The 18,320-nt window shown below is 38.3% G+C and overlaps 1 protein-coding gene across 3 annotated transcripts in view; it reads left to right on the top strand.

Annotated features, from left to right (window-relative positions):
• The window catches only part of LOC124554988 (sarcolemmal membrane-associated protein-like), a 337,706-nt gene that overhangs the window by 222,377 nt on the left and 97,009 nt on the right, over nt 1-18,320 (top strand). For all 3 annotated transcript variants that reach the window (XR_006968506.1, XM_047128729.1, XM_047128730.1), the window contains 2 exons: nt 3,628-3,746; nt 9,580-9,643. Coding sequence is in view for 2 of the 3 variants with exons in the window: in XM_047128729.1 (XP_046984685.1) it covers nt 3,628-3,746; nt 9,580-9,643 (183 nt within the window). In the remaining variant the exon portion in view is untranslated. The remainder of the gene's footprint in view (nt 1-3,627; nt 3,747-9,579; nt 9,644-18,320) is intronic.

The raw sequence follows: 18,320 nt of genomic DNA, 5'->3' as shown, positions 1-18,320 counted from the left end.
CCCTCTTTCACCCTGTTATCTTGCTTTTATTATTGTCAGTACAAAGATGTACAATACCTTCTTTATCCATCTTGCGTTTACTGTTATGAATTCTTGTGCCTAGCTCAGAAAATGTTCTCAGTGGATGTCTCTGCTTCCGGATGCACCACTCGTGGATTGAGGGACTGATGACTTCATCCTTTGCTCTCTTAGGCGCCCCAACCAACCAACCAACCAACAACAAAACTTCCTGATGTTTCAGCACTTTGTGATGCTTCAGTCTACAAGCTTCCCAAGTGAAGAAAATATATGTATTCATGATATACACTGAAGGAATTTACAAGCATGTTGAGCTGGTGATGGTACTTTTTTTCTTAATATAAAGTTTTATTATTGTGTTAACAATTCTTCATTATGATTACACATTTTGCGAGATAAATAAAATGCAACTTACTTGCATATTCCTGAGCTTTTCATTAGAAATTTTAAGAATCTAGCAAGTGTTTTGTTCCTTGAAGTAAAAAGTGTTAAAGGGTCCTCAGCCTGCCTGTAGTGAGCACATTTATGCTGCAGCATTGCTAGTTGTACATTGCCAGCAAGAGGCATTGGCCAGCCATGTGGGCGCACTTAACAGGCAGCTGCATCTTGCTCAGTGGAGTAGCATATTTACTTCTCATTAGAAGCAAATGGGATCATTCATGTGCACATGTTCACAAAGAGCCGTGCACATACAAGCGTACCTCTACTTGTGTAAGGGGCAAGCACAAGCAGGCATCGATTAAGCATAAGGTGCACAGGTGTTGAAAACGCCTTAACTGTACCAATTTTACAAATTATTGCAAAGCAAAGGGCAAGTTTCCAAGGGATTCATGGGTTATCTACATCAGCATACATACTATGCAAGCTTCGGTGTGGTGTGTCGCGGAAGGTACTCTGTAAGACTACTAGTAGTTTTCTTTCCTCTTCCACTTGCAGATAGGGCAACAGAAAACTGACCTGACTATATGCCTCCGCCTACTAGTGCTGTTCCTCAAAAAGAACATCGCCTTCCCTCCAGGGATTCCCATTTGCTTTCCAAAGCATGACCATAACACTTATGTGTTGTTTGAATCTACCTGTGACAAATCTAGCAGCCCATCTCTGAATTGTTTTGATGTCTTCCAACTGTCTGCCGGGATGGTTCCTTTGAAAGGGCATGGTCGACATCCTTCCCTAATCCGATGAGACCGATGACCTCGCTGTCTGGTCTCCTCCCCCTAACAACCCAACACCCCCCCCCCCCCCTCTTCCAACTGTCTCCTTTACAGATGAACCACACTTTCCTAAAATTCTTCCTATAAACCGACATTGACCATTCACCTTTCCTACCACAACCCTCACATGCTCGTTCCATTTAATATCACTTTGGAGAATTATGCCCAGATATTTAAACAATGTTACTGCCCTGAAACAGTACACAACTAATGCTGTATCTGAACATTACAGGTTTGTTTTTCCTACTCGTCCACATTAACATATATTTTTCTACATTTAGAGCCAGCTGCTGTTCATCACGCAAACAAGAAATTTTATCCAAGTTGTCTTGTATCATCCTACATTCATCTATGATATACTCCCATATATCACAGCATCATCAGCAAACGATCACAGAGTACTGCCTATCCTGTCCGTCGGATCATTTATGAATATAGAAAATACCAGTGGTCTTGTCACACTTCCTGTGTCACTCCAGATGATACTCATGCACATGGTGTACACAATAACTGGTGGACTGAAGTTTCACAGTTGGATTTTTTCACAGTTTTAGATTCACAAGTATTTAGCAGAATTCTTGATGTAATGTATAGGACCTTTTTGAATTGCAACCATAACATTTAGTGTCTTTTACTTCGACAGTCTTTGATCAGTCAGTAGCCTCCTTCAGTACGGTAACTACAAATTATACAGTAGTAGTAGTCAGAATGGTAACTAAATATTAATGTGTCTTTTTGCAATTATTGGTTAAAATTGGTGTGCACATGTCACATCCTGTTGATTTTGTTGCTAATACTGAGATAGTTTTGGAGTTCCTTATTGAAAATACATCCTGTCATTGCTTTCAGGGTGTTTAGTGTATGTTTCACTCATTTTTAAAGTTGGTAAATATTTACCCTACTTTAACTAAACAATTGCATTTAATAATTTTTGAGACCATTTCTCATGGAAAAGTCTACATAGTTGACTTATTTTTGTTATCTCCAGTTAGTATTCTTGTGTCGACAGATGTTTGATTAATGGTATTGGTAGTCTACAAAACCAAATGCACCTCTAGTGACTATCTTGTAGCATTATATCTTATAAATTGAGCCAACACCTTGTCTAGTTTTCATCAATTTCCACAAATTTCTTACTTTCCATTACATGAAATACTGTCAGTAAACCAAGTTCGATTCCTGGCCAGGTTGGGGATTTTCTCTGCCCGAGGACTGGGTGCTTGTGTTGTCTTCATCATCATCATCATCATCTCATCATCATTTGTGAGAGTGACTAGATTGGATTGTGAAAAGAAAATGGACTGTGTAAAAATTGGGACTTAATACAGGTGCTGATGACCACGCAGTTAAGCGCCCCACAAACGAAACGTCATCAAACTGTCAGTAAAATCTATTTCATCTTACGTTTAACTTCTAATTTTTCTCTGACCATCTCCATTAATGATTTCTTCACTAATACAAGTCAACCAGTGTGATAAGTTTCCTGTGGAAACATAATTACAGATCTAAAATACGTGTAAAGTAATAATTTATAGAACAAGTATGCCATTCCAATTACATACAGTATAATGTACCTTACTGTGAGAGGCTGGAGATTATTGAGAAAATAATCAAAATTTCAGAGATTGTGAGGTACCGTTAAGACGTTAAAGGGAGAGGGGGGGGGGGTGTATCCACAAATCGTCAAAAATAAAAGTGTATAAGGTGATGACTGTCCCCATGTTAATACATGGTAGCAAGAACAGGATTGTTAACAGAGCAGATGACAGAAAATCAGAAGCTTCTGAAATGAGATTTTTAAATCTGTGACATACTGTACACTCCTGAATGAAAAACAGAAGTATATGGAAGGAATCCAAAATTTTCAATATCTATACATATTATAAATTAAGTCCCCTTCTACATTTTTTCCTACTGGTATGTGACGGCTACTCACAGAAAGTACTGTAGTGATTTTGATATGTTTTTATTAATAGATATACTGATTAATGAGGAAGGTTTGTGCTTATAATTTATTACCAGATCACCAGACTAGTCATCTGGCCATAGATACTTAATGCTACCAGTGTGAATCCACGGCAAGTCACTAGTAGATGAATACAAGACAGCAAACTAAACCAGAGAAATACATTTAACAAATTGACAGTTACAGAACCCCCAAAGATTTTGTTGGAGGATAAGCCAATAGGAAGACCTGTCGGTAGAAGGAATAGGCCCATGGGCCTAAACCTTGAAGATAACATGGGAGGAAGAGGAGAACAGACTTAACCTTAACAGTGACATGGAATAATTTGCTATGTGCATAAAGTTATCGAAGTTAGAATAACACACAATATTTATAAGTTTTACTGAACTCCTGTAGTTGCATTTACATCAATTGTTTTTTCTTCATTAGTTAAACTGGAAGATGCACGTACTCAAGAAGACTCACTGTTAGATAACGTTCACCAACTGGAAGAAAATTTAGCAGCTCTAAGGAAACAAGTTGACAAAACTCCTCATGATAACTCTCAGGTATGCTCTTTCGGTGCTACTGTTTGAAATTGTCTTTAGTTTTTAAGTGGTTTTTATTTTGTTTATCTGTTACTTCTGTTACTATACTAGACATTCTCCCCCCCCCCCCCCCTCCCCAAATCCTTAGAGAAGAGTACTGGAAAGTGAGATGCTGGCAATGAATTGTAAAGCAAAAATCAGATATATTTCGCAGTAGAAATACATTAACATACAATTTTTTTTAAATGTGTTGTCATATTCTTAGAGGAGATGGTACTGCTCAAAACTAGAAAAAAGTTCCTTAAACATTTGTCTGGAAACAAATAATTGTTGAGATATGGGCCATTCTGGCCTACGATAGACATCTGTCTGTTGACATTGCAATATGGTTACCACTCAGTCTTACACATTCCTCTGTCCTCCTCCTCCCTCATCAAAGAATCACGATCTCATGCAAAAACGCTTGGCTTCTATGATTGCATCACATGCGTGAGCCACGTGTTCCTGCACAGTGTGAAAGTGTGAATATTGTCAGTGGGAGTGGAAAACCCTAATGCCTTTATATATCCCCATAGCCAAGATAGACACGAAGCAAACACCTACCACAGTAGTAAAAATTAATGTGCCAACTAGCTCTGCAGATGATGAAGAGATTGAAGAAATGTATGATGCAATAAAAGAAATTATTCAAATAATTGAGGGAGACGAAAATTTAGTAGTCATGGGGGCCTGAATGTGATTGCAGGACAAGGAAGGGAAGGAGAAGTAGTAGGTGAATATGGACTGGGGATAAGGAATGAAAGGGGAAGCCAGCTGTTCAAATTTTGCACAAAGCATAACTTAATCATAGCTAACATTTGGTTTAAGAATCATGAAAGAATGTTGTATACATGGAAGAGGCCTGGAAACATTGGAAAGTTTCAGATAGATTATATAAGGATAAGACAGAGATTTAGGAACCAGGTTTTAAATTGTAAGACATTTCCAGGGGCTGATGTGAATTCTGACCACAGTTCATTGGTTATGAACTGTAGATTGAAACTGAAGAAACTGCAAAAAGGTGGGAATTGAAGGAGATGGGGCCTGGATAAACTGAAAGACCCAGAGGTTATACACAGTTTCAGTGAGAATATTAGGGAACGATTGACAAGAACAGGGCAAAGAAATACAGTAGAACAAGAATAGGTAGAAACTTCCTGGCACATTAAAACTGTGTGCCGGACCGAAACTCGAACCCGGGACCTTTGCCTTTCACGGGCAAGTGCTCTACTGACTGAGCTACCCAAGCACGACTCATGCCGCGTCCTCACAGCTTTAATTCCGCCAGTACCTCGTCTCCTACCTTCCAAACTTTACGGAAGCTCTCCTGCGAACCTTGCAGAACTAGCACTCCTGCGGAGACATGGCTTAGCCACAGCCTGGGGGTTGTTTCTAGAATGAAATTTTCACTCTACAGCGGAGTGTGCGCTGATATGAAACTTCCTGGCAGATTAAAACTGTGTGCCGGACCGAGACTCGAACTCGGGACCTTTGCCTTTCGCGGGCAAGTGCTCTACCAATTTCATTCTAGAAACAACCCACACGCTGTGGCTAAGCCATGTCTCCAGAATAGCCTTTCTTTCAGGAGTGCTAGTTCTGCAAGGTTCGCAGGAGAGCTTCTGTGAAGTTTGGAAGGTAGGAGACGAGGTACTGGCGGAATTAAAGCTGTGAGGACGGGGCGTGAGTCGTGCTTGGGTAGCTCAGTTGGTAGAGCACTTGCCTGCGAAAGGCAAAGGTCCCGAGTTCGAGTCTCAGTCCGGCACACAGTTTTAATATGCCAGGAAGTTTCTTATCAACGCACACTCTGCTGTAGAGTGAAAATTTCATTCTAGAAGAATGGGTAGCTTTGAGAGATGGAATAGTGTAGGCAGCAGAGGATCAAGTAGGTAAAATGAAGAGGGCTAATAGAAATCGATGCCAATCTCAGGGAAGATCAGTTTGGATTCTGTAGAAATGTTGGAACATGCGAGGCAGTACTGATCCTACAACTTCTCAGACAATAGATTAAGGAAAGGCTAACCTACGTTTCTAGCATTTGTAGACTTAGAGAAAGCTTTTGACAGGGTTTACTGGAATACTCTCTTTCAGCTTCTGAAGGTGGCAGGGATAAAATACAGAGAGTGAGAGGCTATTTACAATTTGTACAGAAACCGGATGGCAGTTATGAGAGTCAAGGGGCATGGAAGGGAAGCAGTGGTTGAGAAGGGAGTGATACAGAGTTGTAGCCTATCCACGATGTTATTCAATCTGTATACTGAGCAAGCAGTAAAGGAAACAAAAGAAAAATTTGGAGTTGGAAGAAATAAAAACTTGAAGTTTGCCGATGACGTAATTCTGTCAGAGACAGCAAAGGGCCTGGAAGAGCAACTGAGTGGAATAGACAGTGTCTTGAAAGGAGGATATAAGATGAACATCAACAAAAGTGAAATGAGGATAATAGATTGTAGTTGAATTAAATCAGGTGATGCTGAGGGTATTAGATTAGGAAACGAGAGACTTAAAGTAGTAAATGAGTTTTGTTCTTCAGGGAGCAAAATAACTGATGATGTTCAGAGTAGAGAGGATATAAAATGTAGAGTGGCTATGGCAAGGAAAGAATTTCTGATGAAGAGAAATTTGTTAACATAGAGTATAGAGTTAAGTGTCAGGAAATCTTTCTGAAAGTATTTGTATGGAGTGTAGGCATGTATGGAAGTGAAACATCGATGATAAACACTTTAGACAAGAAGAGAGTAGAAGCTTTTGAAATGTGGTGCTACAGAAGAATACGCAAGATTAGATGGGTAGATCACGTAACGAATGAGGTGGTACTGAATAAAAATGGAGAGAAGAGGAACTTGTGGCACAAATTGACAAGAAGGGATTGGTTGGTAGGACATGTTCTGATGCACCAAGGGATCACCAATTTAGTACTGGAGGGAAGCATGGAGGGTAAAAATTGTAGAGAGAGACCAAGAGATGAATACGCTATGCAGATTCATAAGGATGTAAGTTGCAGTAATTATTCAGAGGTGAGGAGGCTTGCACAGGTTAGAGTAGCATGGAGAGTTGCCTCAAACCAGTCTCTGGACTGAAGATCACAACAGCCATAAGTGTAAGGAATTAAGTAAAGTTGTAAGCAGAGAATATGATAATGAGCCATCTCTAACACTCCATTGCTCATTAAACATATGTGTTGGGTACTGCTATATGAGGCACAGAAAATGGGGTGGTGTCTAGTTGTGTATAAGTCGGGAACTTGAAATTTAGCACATATTTTTGATGAAATTGGAATCCATTTTGGTCAAAATCAGTTTTATTTTATTTCTTTCATTTTTAGATGATTAGACAAATAAATATAAAAGCTCTACATGACTGAAGACAAAGTTAATCGTGCTTCACTTGGAGGTGAAGTAATATAATAAAAAAGGATATGAAATAATTTTTATTATCTATAATAAGAACTTTTTGAGTGGAGCGTTCACTTTTGCAAAACTCCATTTTTTTTCCAAAATAGTCTTTGCTCTTCATCATCTTTTGGCTCTAATTTCAATAAATGATTCTTTCTGTTGAGAGGCAGAAGCATTTTCTCACCAGTAAATACAGCGCTTCTCCAGTTTGAGGAGTTTCTCAACATATCTTCCTTTTCCCATCAAGTTCCATCGTTGCACAATCTACAGAACAGTTGATTTTGAATCTGTCAGTGTAAATCCTGATTAGCGTGTTGGAGAGCTGTAGGCATTGTTTGAATAGAAGTGAAATTGGAGGAGAGCAGAATTATCTTCTCTATCTGTGCTTTACAAGAAGACCCTTAGCGTGTTTGAAATAAGTTGACCGGTTTTGTTTTCTGGTTGCTCCATTGTGGACACTCTACAACATAGCATTTGGCCATGAACATAAACAATTACCTTGACCACTCGATGAGTATGATCCTGCAGGAGAACATGCCATGCCTCCGTCTCACAAGGGCAACCAGCCTACACCTGTATTGTGTGTTTCTGTGAAAACAAAACTGACTCATGGTCATATAGGGGTGGTCAATCCCTTCAGGTATTGTCAGTTATACTTGAACCTTGTGATGGATCAGGATTAGTCTTCTTTAGTTTCGAAATAAAAATAAATAAATAAATAAATAAAGAACTTAGTACACAAGGCATTTGGTAACAGCTACCATGAAATTACTTACTGAGGTTGACAGCATTGTAAATGTGAGAGCTCTGGCCGGACCTCTACCCGTATCTTACTTAACCATAGTTCAAGATAGCCACGACCTAGAACTGCCACATTCGTGTGTCCATATAACACTAACTCTAGCTAGCAGACAAACATACATGTTTCTTTGTTCTAAGATATATGGTCCCATGGCTGAGTTCTGCATTGCCATACATGGCAAGTACCTTATAGAGACCTTTCAACTGCCTATAGTTGATGTGGCACCAGAGTTTTAAGTTATAAGCCCACTGATGTGTTATTTCATTCATGCACTGATGCATTCTTTATTTTGCAGATATCTTCTGATTGTGCATTCTCATTCCAAATTGGAATTGGCCATATATAGTGCAATAGTAGGAACTGAAAATTAGTTGCTTTTTGGTATTTATATGCTATATCAAACTACCCTTAATAAAATAGTTCATGTGGGTACAGTTCAATACAAAATAACATTTATTAGATAAATCAGCATTTTCATACTGTGAGGCAGAATTTGCATTTATATTCACATGTATTGCATATGTGAATTTTTCAGGTCTGTGTGCTTCAGCTACATCAGTTATGTTTATGCAAGGGTAACTTTCTCCAACAGTATGGGTAATTCACAGTGTACTGATATACAGCACCTGTTACCTTGTGTGGTAAAACGCATGACCTTAATAATCTGTTACCCACAATTCCTACCTGCACATTGACACTGAAGTAAACCTGATGCTATGCCTGACAGTTGTGCCACAGTCTTAGGAAAAACTACAGTGACATATACAGCCAATAACAGATGAGCAATTAATATCAACAGGAAAGCATGGTACACCACTGAATACTGATTATTCTCACCACAAGTAAAATGATCCATACTTCAAGTATTTGTTTGCAGATACATGTTTGTAGGAAGACTTTTCTAGTTTTGACCTGTATTGTTGCCTGTAAGAATATGGAAGACGTGCTTTTTAATATTCTGGGTATTTTTTGCAACACCACTGATTATTTAATCTCACAGATACGGTGTTCAGGAAATGTCACAAAATGATAAAAAATTGTGTAAAGTTTGATACAGTGTTTCCAGTTTACATGGATGTTTGTCTCTCTTGTGCATAAGATTTCTCTCTCTCTCTCTCTCTCTCTCTCCTCTCTCTCTCTCTCTCTCTCTCTCTCTCTCTCACACACACACACACACACACACACACACACACACACACACACACACAGAGAGAGAGAGAGAGAGAGAGGAGAGAGAGAGAGAGAGAGAGAGAGAGAGAGAGAGAGAGAGAATAGTATGAGATCTATATTACTGTAACCTCTTAATGTGCCTTTTGTTTTTAAACAATCTTTATGAAATACGCAAATTTTAGTTTTAGTGGCAAATTTTACTGTAAATAATACCAAACCTTTGTGATTACTACTAGAAAAGCAAGTCTTACCTCAGCTTCAGGATTCATACATTGACTCTGCAAAAACTATTCCTGTGTAATTGTTTGATTTCAACTTTCTCAACATTTTCAATTATAATAAAAATTAATAGATTGTCCATTGTTTAGCAGTGCTTGTTGTTGTGACCATTCATTACCACTTACGAGCATAATTATATTAGTTACTGTACTACAATAATTATTTGTGTCTCCAGACAATTGCCCAGGTGAATGCTAATCAGAACAACAAATTAAAAGCCGAAGTAATTAAACTTGAAGGTAAGTTGACAATAGCTTGTTTAAGTGTTCCTAATTAGGCAGTAGCATGAAGTATTAGACTTATGAAATTGTTCTGAGTGCTTTCTAGGTAGCCAATATGTTACATACAATATGTGGTGGTGGTAGTTTTGTGTTGCCCAGTTTTTGTTACAACAGTTTTCTACACTGCAATATGCGCAGAAGAAAATCTTACTTGCTCTACAGTAGCATAAATGTGGTATGCAGTTTCTAGTAGACTTTTTCTGCATCCTTTACTTAGAGTGCATATTAATCTTTGCTATGGAAATGTGGAAGAATGACTAATGGTAAAGTGGAAATGGTACAAGTAAAAAAAGGCTAGTTGTGCAGAAGCTGTTGCTTCAGATGGAAGGTAATTTGATTATAACTAATTCAAAATAACAGGTTTACAGATTGCGGCTTAGAAGTATTTAAATTCTATAACGCAAAGTCCCACCACTACAGTGGGTTGACGTAAATGAAGCAGTAAAGGTATAATTCATTATAGATACAAATATTATGGCCTATTAGGTCTGTAGTTACACATGGAATTTATCAGTACATAATTAGGTTCTATATGTCTCTACAAGTCATAGTTATTTCTATTTGAGAATTTCCTTTATTATAGATTGCATACAGTTAGGAACACAGTTAAAATTGGGACTTTTGAATGACGAAATTGGTTTGTAGTCAAATAAATATACTATACTTCATAGAACAAAAAAGTTATTTGATTTACTGGTGTAATAAGATTCTTATTAGAGAAATTATTGTTTGCCAAGTAAGTTGAATGTAAACATTGAAATGAAGGTGATGTTTTGTAAGTTAGTTTTTAATATATTGAGAAATTTAAAAAAAGTGGTAAGCTACAAAAAGATTGATTATTAGGTAATAAAAATTTGCAAAACATAAGAACAAAATTGTAATAAATCTGATTAATGCATAGGACCTTCTGTCTGGGTTGGTAACTTAGATATAGTATAGTACAGAATTACGTATGGCAAAGAGTAAATAGATGTTAAAGGAAAATAAAGAAAAGAGAGAGAACAAAAGCGAAAAAAGAATGTTGGCAAAATAAAATAAAAACAAAAATATAGACTCTAGTAATATAGATGAAGGAGGTTGGAAAATTAAATGGATGAAGTATCTGTGAATGTCATTTCAATAAAATGAGAAGGAAGAAGTAAATCATTGTGCAACTTCTGTATGAAAATTACAGTGACCCTGGTAGGCTGAGGTACAATGTTTATAATGCCAGAGATAAGAGTGCATAAATTGCCGAGAGGCACTGTTGTGGAATGGAGATTCAAAAAATGCAGGCTGCGTAAAAAATGGCTTCCACATTTCAAAAGGCAACAAAAATTAAATGAAACCATAACAAGCAGATATGGTGCATTCTTTATCAAGAAGTATTAAAGACATCATCATTGAAGTAGCAGCTGTTACTGATGACACAGTTTTAAGTCACTGATAGAACTTGTCCATGGTTTTGCAGTAAGTTGACAAAGTAGTGGTGACTTTTTGTTAGGTTGCTGCTATAATGGTTTGGTGGTAACATGGTGACATGAATGAATGGATATCAGCTTTAAAATTCTCAAACAACAAGCTGAATCTCTTATGGTCTATGTATCATTTGAAAATAGCCAAGCCAGTAAACACTAGGTGTTGCTGTAGTTGGCTTCTACTAATATTGATTTATGGCCTTGGACACTAACAAGAGTCTTAGTTACATTTTGTGTTCACGGATGGTAAAAGCAGACATTTTACCCTGTTGGTTTGAGAAGTAACATATCTCCATTCTTAACTTTGATGTGGCACACACTATGAGCTGTGGCTTGTTTTAAATGGTATGATGATTTTATTCAATCTGAAAATAACTAAATTTGTAATGTGGAACAGGTTTTGGGTAATATGGGCAGTGTTCTGCTTGAAGACTGGTGGCCATCTGCTTGTCAATAGTACATGAGTGTTATTGCTTCTGAAAAAAAGTATATTTTTTAATTGATTAGTTTTGTTAGACTTTGTTAGCGCTATTGTATCACAAACTGCACGACTCTGTCTGACAGACAAAGTGAATGAAAGGTGTTTGTCAGGAAAGGCTGGAAACAATGGTGAATGTCAGTATGTACAATTTGTTTCTTCAGTTGCAGAATGCTATTTAGAGAGCAGCATACATCTGTACCCATCAAGACAATCTCAAGAACAATTCATGTGAAAATTGATTCCACATCGTCAGTCTTGGATTGTGCTAAGGCTATAAATATAAAAAAAACTGATAAAGACTTAGAAAAATTGAAAGCTGAGACAGATCTATATTCATCACAAGTGATACGAACAAGCAGTTGTTAAAAGTAACAGTCAGGCCTAAGTTCTCAAAAGCTATTGACACACATATCCTCATATTGCTTCTTGTTGATAAAGAAAAGCAGGTACTGTGAGGTGGTGTTTGGGGATTTTGCCGAATCTTCAAAGTGCGTCCTTATTACAGCAGTCTCAGGCAGGCACGTATTCAGACATACATCACTCATAAGAAAAACTTTACAGTAGGTTAAGTAATGTGTCCATATCACTGTTGCATAAGTTTTCAGGTGTATGTGCATAACTAAGCACATAAGGATGCAATGGTTATGTAATGAATTTTGATAAAGATATTGGAAAGTAGCCCCTCAACAACCTGTCATTATTATGGTCTTGATGCCTTCAAGCAGTTGCCAAGTGATGTAGTGAAGTTGTAAGACACTGAACTCGTATTTGAAAGGGTGACAGTTCAAATTCCTGTCAATTCTTATTCAGATTTATGTTGTCTGTGATTTCCCTAAATTTATTAAGGTGAATCCCAGGATGATTTCCTTCAAAGATCTCAGCCAATTTCCTTGCCCAATCACAGCTTGTGCTCCACTTCTAATGACCTCGACATCGACATTAAACCTTAATCTATCTTTCATTCTTAAAGCTGTTGTCTCAACATGGAGCTAATATTGTGGGGATTGTATACAAACAAAGAAAAACACCACTTACAGATTTAGTTGCTACAGAATTGTGGAATGGTGGGACAATATGCTATATAGGTATAAAGGTGATATGTTCACAGTGAAATGGAAGGACGATAGGGGTACATTCATTGCTCGCCAACGTATATAGCATCATCTGAAATGCATACAAAACCAAATCACAGATATGCTGAAGCCACTTCAAATATCAAATTATTGTGTATGCCTTCAGTGCACTGTCGTTCAGAGTGTAACTGTCAAACTGTTGAAACTGTGTATTTGCTGCTGATGGAAGTAGTGAATGCATTTTCAGTGCAAATTAAATACGGCTGAAATCATTGAAGATGATGTGTAAGTACTTTCATCTTTACAACGTTTAATTAACCCACTTTCTGCTGCACATGCTAGCTAAATTTACATCTGCATACACACTCTGGAAGCCACCATATGGTGCAAGAGGTCGTTATTAGAAATGTACTTTTGCAGTGCTAGAATCGTTCAGCAATTCCCATTTGAGTTCATAAAGTGTCTCCTTAGTACTTCTACGTTGATCGAGCCTGAAGGCAACAAGTTCAGTAGCATACCTCTGAATTGCTTCAATGTCTTCTTTTAATCTAACCAGATGTGGTTCCAAGGCACTCAAGCAGTACTCATTACTGGTTCCCTTTAGTGTTCTATATGTGATCTCTTTTATAGGTGAGCTACACTTTCTTAAAATTACCCCAAATAAACTATTCACATTTTCTAGTACCAACTTAACATGTTAATTGCATTTCACACTGCTTTGCAACTTTATGCCTAAATGTTTGCCACTACTCTTTTAAGCAGCACACCAGCTAAATTACATTTACGTATTACAGGATTGTTTCCACTATTCATCTGCATTAACTTAGATTTTTCTACATTTACAGCAAGCTGCCATTCATCACACCTAATACAAATTTTATCTAAGTCATCTTGTATCCTCATACTATCTGTCAGATCATTTATGCATTACAAGTACAAGAATGGTCCTACCACACTTCCCTGGGATATTTCTGATACTGTTGACTAAGGTGAACACTGGCCACCAAGGAAAAAATACTGGGTTCTATTACTTAAGAAGTCTGCAAGCACATACAAGAGAACCTGTTTCTGTAAGCTTGGAGCAGTCTGCAATGGGGCACTGTGTCAAACACTTTCTGGATATCTAGGGACATGGAATCTGCCTGTTGCCCTTCATCCATGGTTTGCGAGATATCATGTGAGGAAAGAGCAATCTGAACCTCGCTTGAGCGATGCTTTATAAATCTGTGCTAATTTGTGTACAGAAGCTTTTCTGTGTTGAGGAAATTTGTTATATTGAAACTGGGAATATGCTCAAGAACTATGAGGTAAACCAACATTAAAGATATTAGTCTGTAGCTTTGTGGGTTTGTTCTTTTACCATTCTTAAGTACAGGAGTTATTTGCACTTTTTCCCCAGCCATTTGGGACTTTGCAGTGAGCAAGAGATTTGTGAGAAACTCAGGTATGGGACCAATGCTGAAGAGTACACTCTGTAGAACCGAATTGGGATTCCATCGGATCGGGATTTGGTGGCTTGCTTGTTTCAACCCTTTCAGTTGCTTGTCAGCACTAGGGATTTTTCTTTTTTTTTTCCCATATGGGAGTCTGCACAATGCTCAGACAACAGTTTGTCTATATGATCCTTCTGTGTGAATGTATTAAGAAGGCTAGGAGAATTTTTTTATGCTGGAAGGAACAGATAAGCAAGTGTTAGTGTCCTGTTAGACAATAACTTGCCATAATATAGGTCCAATATGATGCACCTGCCAATGTTCAAGGAGGACAGATTAAGTACAGTTTGTGGTAGAGTATTTGTTACTGTGGAAAGTAGTCCACCTTGTAGTAAAATTGAAGTAGAGTGAGTGAGTGAGTGAGAGGTTATACTTGACAACTGGACTAAATTAATAATTGTTTCTTTTTACTGACCCACAACCCAACCCCCTTGGCTCAGACGATACATCTGCTGAACAGTTGAAAGAGAACTTGTCTCATTTCAAATAGATACCACACTCAAACAATTACAGTTGGTGGTGACTTGAATCTATCCTGGATATGATGCCAAAAATACATGTCAAAGTTGGTGGTAGGCATTAAACGTCATTTGAAATCATACTGAATACTTTCTCAGAAAACTAATTTGAATAGTGAGTTCAGAAGCCCACTTAAAGTGTAAATGCTTCCAAAAATATACTAGACATCTTAGCAACAAATAATCCTGAGCAGATAGGGAGCATCACCACGGATACAGGGATTAATGACCACAAGGTTATTGTAACAAGAATGAATACCTTAATACACAAATACACCAAAAATAAATGCAAATTATATATATTTAAAAAAACAAATAAAAATTTGGTTGATGCCTTCCAAAGAAAGTCTCCACTCCTTCCAGTCTATCTAACCATAGACCAGATGTCGTTCAAATTCAAAGAAATAGTATTGATGGCAGATAAAAAGACAGAGAGATAATGGTCATATATAAAGTACAGTAGCGGCAACACACACTCGATGCCTCCACTGCCCGATAGCAATGGTAATCTTACCAATGACAACATCACTAAAGCAGAGTTACTTTACTAAACAAGATTTTCAAAAATTTCTTCATCAAAGAAGGCAAAGCAGATACTTCAGAATTCAAATAAAGAACCACTACCAACATGAATAACTTAGATGTATATACCATTTATGTAGCACACCAAAACGCAATCAGTACCTTCACTGTGCAATAGCAATGGTAATGTTACCAGTGATGGCAGCACTGAGGCAAAGCTATTAATACAGTTTTTTTTTTTCAGAATTTCTTCACAAAAGAATACAAATTTGATTCAAGAACAGCTGCCAACATGACTAATTTTGTGAAGTTTACAGGGTGTCTCACCTAACTCTGCCACCTCAAATATCTCTGGAAGAACAATAGATATTCAAAAATGGGTTTCACCAGCATGAACGTATGGCAGGGGCTTAGGAAACCAAATACTCCACGAAATTTTGAAATGTAAACAAATTCTGTTTTCAACACAAACTTGTGTATTTTTAAATGGACACCCTCTATTATTTCGTATGCAATCAATAGTATGAAAAATAGCAAAAATAATGGCATTGGTTTCATTGCAGTACGTCAATTACACCCCAAGAAATTGCGAAGCAAAGTTGAAGCTCAAAACAAAAGATGCGCACAGCTAGCACACATCCTGAGACTCAAGTGTGCACGTCACACTGCCGGTAATCATGATGTGATTGACGTATTACGTCAGTAAAATGTTAATGTATGGTGTGGTATTGTATGACAACACATCATTGGCCCAAATTTCACTGATGGCACTCCTAAAGGGAGTAGTTTAGCCCCTTCTTGATCTGTACCTTACGTGAACCAGTCCACCTCTTATAATGTGTCAAATAATGCAATATCAGAATGATGGATGTCCTGCGCAAAATGTTTGTTGCAAAATGACAACTAGAAGTACAATTAGTGGTAACACACTTGGTTTCATGTTTCTAAACCTCATAAGTTCTGAAATATGTGGTTTGTAAAGGATAGCAACGGCATCACAGTTTCTGATGTAATGTATCTACATCTACATCTACATTGATACTCCGCAAGCCACCCAACGGTGTGTGGCGGAGGGCACTTTACGTGCCACTGTCATTACCTCCCTTTCCTGTTCCAGTCGCGTATGGTTCGCGGGAAGAACGACTGTCTGAAAGCCTCCGTGCGCGCTCTAATCTCTCTAATTTTACATTCGTGATCTCCTCGGGAAGTATAAGTAGGGGGAAGCAATATATTCGATACCTCATCCAGAAACGCACCCTCTCGAAACCTGGCGAGCAAGCTACACCGCGATGCAGAGCGCCTCTCTTGCAGAGTCTGCCACTTGAGTTTATTAAACATCTCCGTAACGCTATCACGGTTACCAAATAACCCAGTGACGAAACGCGCCGCTCTTCTTTGGATCTTCTCTATCTCCTCCGTCAACCCGACCTGGTACGGATCCCACACTGATGAGCAATACTCTAGTATAGGTCGAACGAGTGTTTTGTAAGCCACCTCCTTTGTTGATGGACTACATTTTCTAAGCACTCTCCCAATGAATCTCAACCTGGTACCCGCCTTACCAACAATTAATTTTATATGATCATTCCACTTCAAATCGTTCCGTACGCATACTCCCAGATATTTTACAGAAGTAACTGCTACCAGTGTTTGTTCCGCTATCATATAATCATACAATAATGTGCAGTAGTGTGCTCAAAGCAGGGGTTGCCTGCACTGGCACCTCTACTCTGCCATAAACATACCAATATCACCACAGCACCTTCTACCTTCAGTGTACAAATGTCTCCTAATCTGATCTGCTGAGCTGCACTCATACTATAACGTGATTCACTTATGTTGCCACATTAAAATATGTTTTCTTGTGGCTTGTTACATTTTCTGTCATCTAATCGATATACCGGCCTTCAGTAATGAAGAAAAACTAGATATTATTTTAATTTACGGTGAATGTCACAGAAATGCAACTGCAGCTGTAAGACTGTATGCTGAACGCTACGCAGATCATGGTGTCCATCACATCGAACCATTGGCAACATCTGCAAGACACTCACGGAAACAGGAAGCTATGCTCTCACAAAACATCGATGTACAACGCCAGTGACTGGCAATGGAAATGAAATTGCTGTTCTGGCTGCTGTAGTGCACAGTCCTCAGGTGGGTGTACAAAAAAATCAACGAGGTGTAGGAATAAGCCACTGTAGTGTGTGCAGAATCTTGCATCAGTGTCGGTTTCATCCATTCCATATCTCATTGCACCAAGAACTGTATGGGAATGAATTTGAATCCCGCATTGCATTCTGTTTTTTTGCACATCAGCAGTTGCAAGGTAATCCAGTGTTCCTAAGCTTCATTTACAATTCATGGTAATGTGAATCTGCAGAACATGCACTACTAGTCTGTGCAAAATCCCCACTGGATTCACCAAGTTTGCTCATCAATGATAGTGGAGTGTCAATGTTTGGTGCGGTATCATTGCTAACTGTATTGTAGGTTCCTATTTTTACTGTGGAACATTGAATGGACAGCGAAATGCATCATTTTTTCAACACACACTAGCACTCCTCATGGAGGACCTAGGATTGGAAACTCTTCTATCAGTGGGGTTCCAACATGATGGATGTCGTGCACACAATGCAAAAGTTGCCAGAGATGTTCTGGATGTGACATTTCCAAATAGGTGGATGGGGCGGGGAGGTACTGTGCAGTCGCCAGCATAGTCCCCCAACTTGACACCATTAGACTTCTTTCTCTGGGGCGCAGTGAGAGTGTATGTATCAAGAAGCCCCAATGACAGTAGAGGATATGCAACGTCGTACTACTGCGGCATGTGTGGCAATATCTGTAGAAACTCTACTATCTGTGCAACTCTCTCTCGTTACCCATCTGCAAACGTGTTTTGATACAAACAGAGGGCACTTCAAACATATGTTGACATGACACAGTTTCATTGGTCAAGATGCGGGTGTATTTTCTATGCTGGATGTAATGGACAACAATATGGTTTCTGTGGGTGACAGGGCACTAGTAATTGTGTTTAGCAAAGTGAATTCAAGTGTGTTATCTCTAATTGTAGCTCTAGTTGTAATTT

Source organism: Schistocerca americana, chromosome X (assembly GCF_021461395.2).
Source record: "Schistocerca americana isolate TAMUIC-IGC-003095 chromosome X, iqSchAmer2.1, whole genome shotgun sequence".
Lineage (NCBI taxonomy): Eukaryota > Metazoa > Arthropoda > Insecta > Orthoptera > Acrididae > Schistocerca > Schistocerca americana.
Note: the sequence above shows the minus strand (reverse complement) of the source record. Positions and strands in the feature narration are given on the sequence as shown.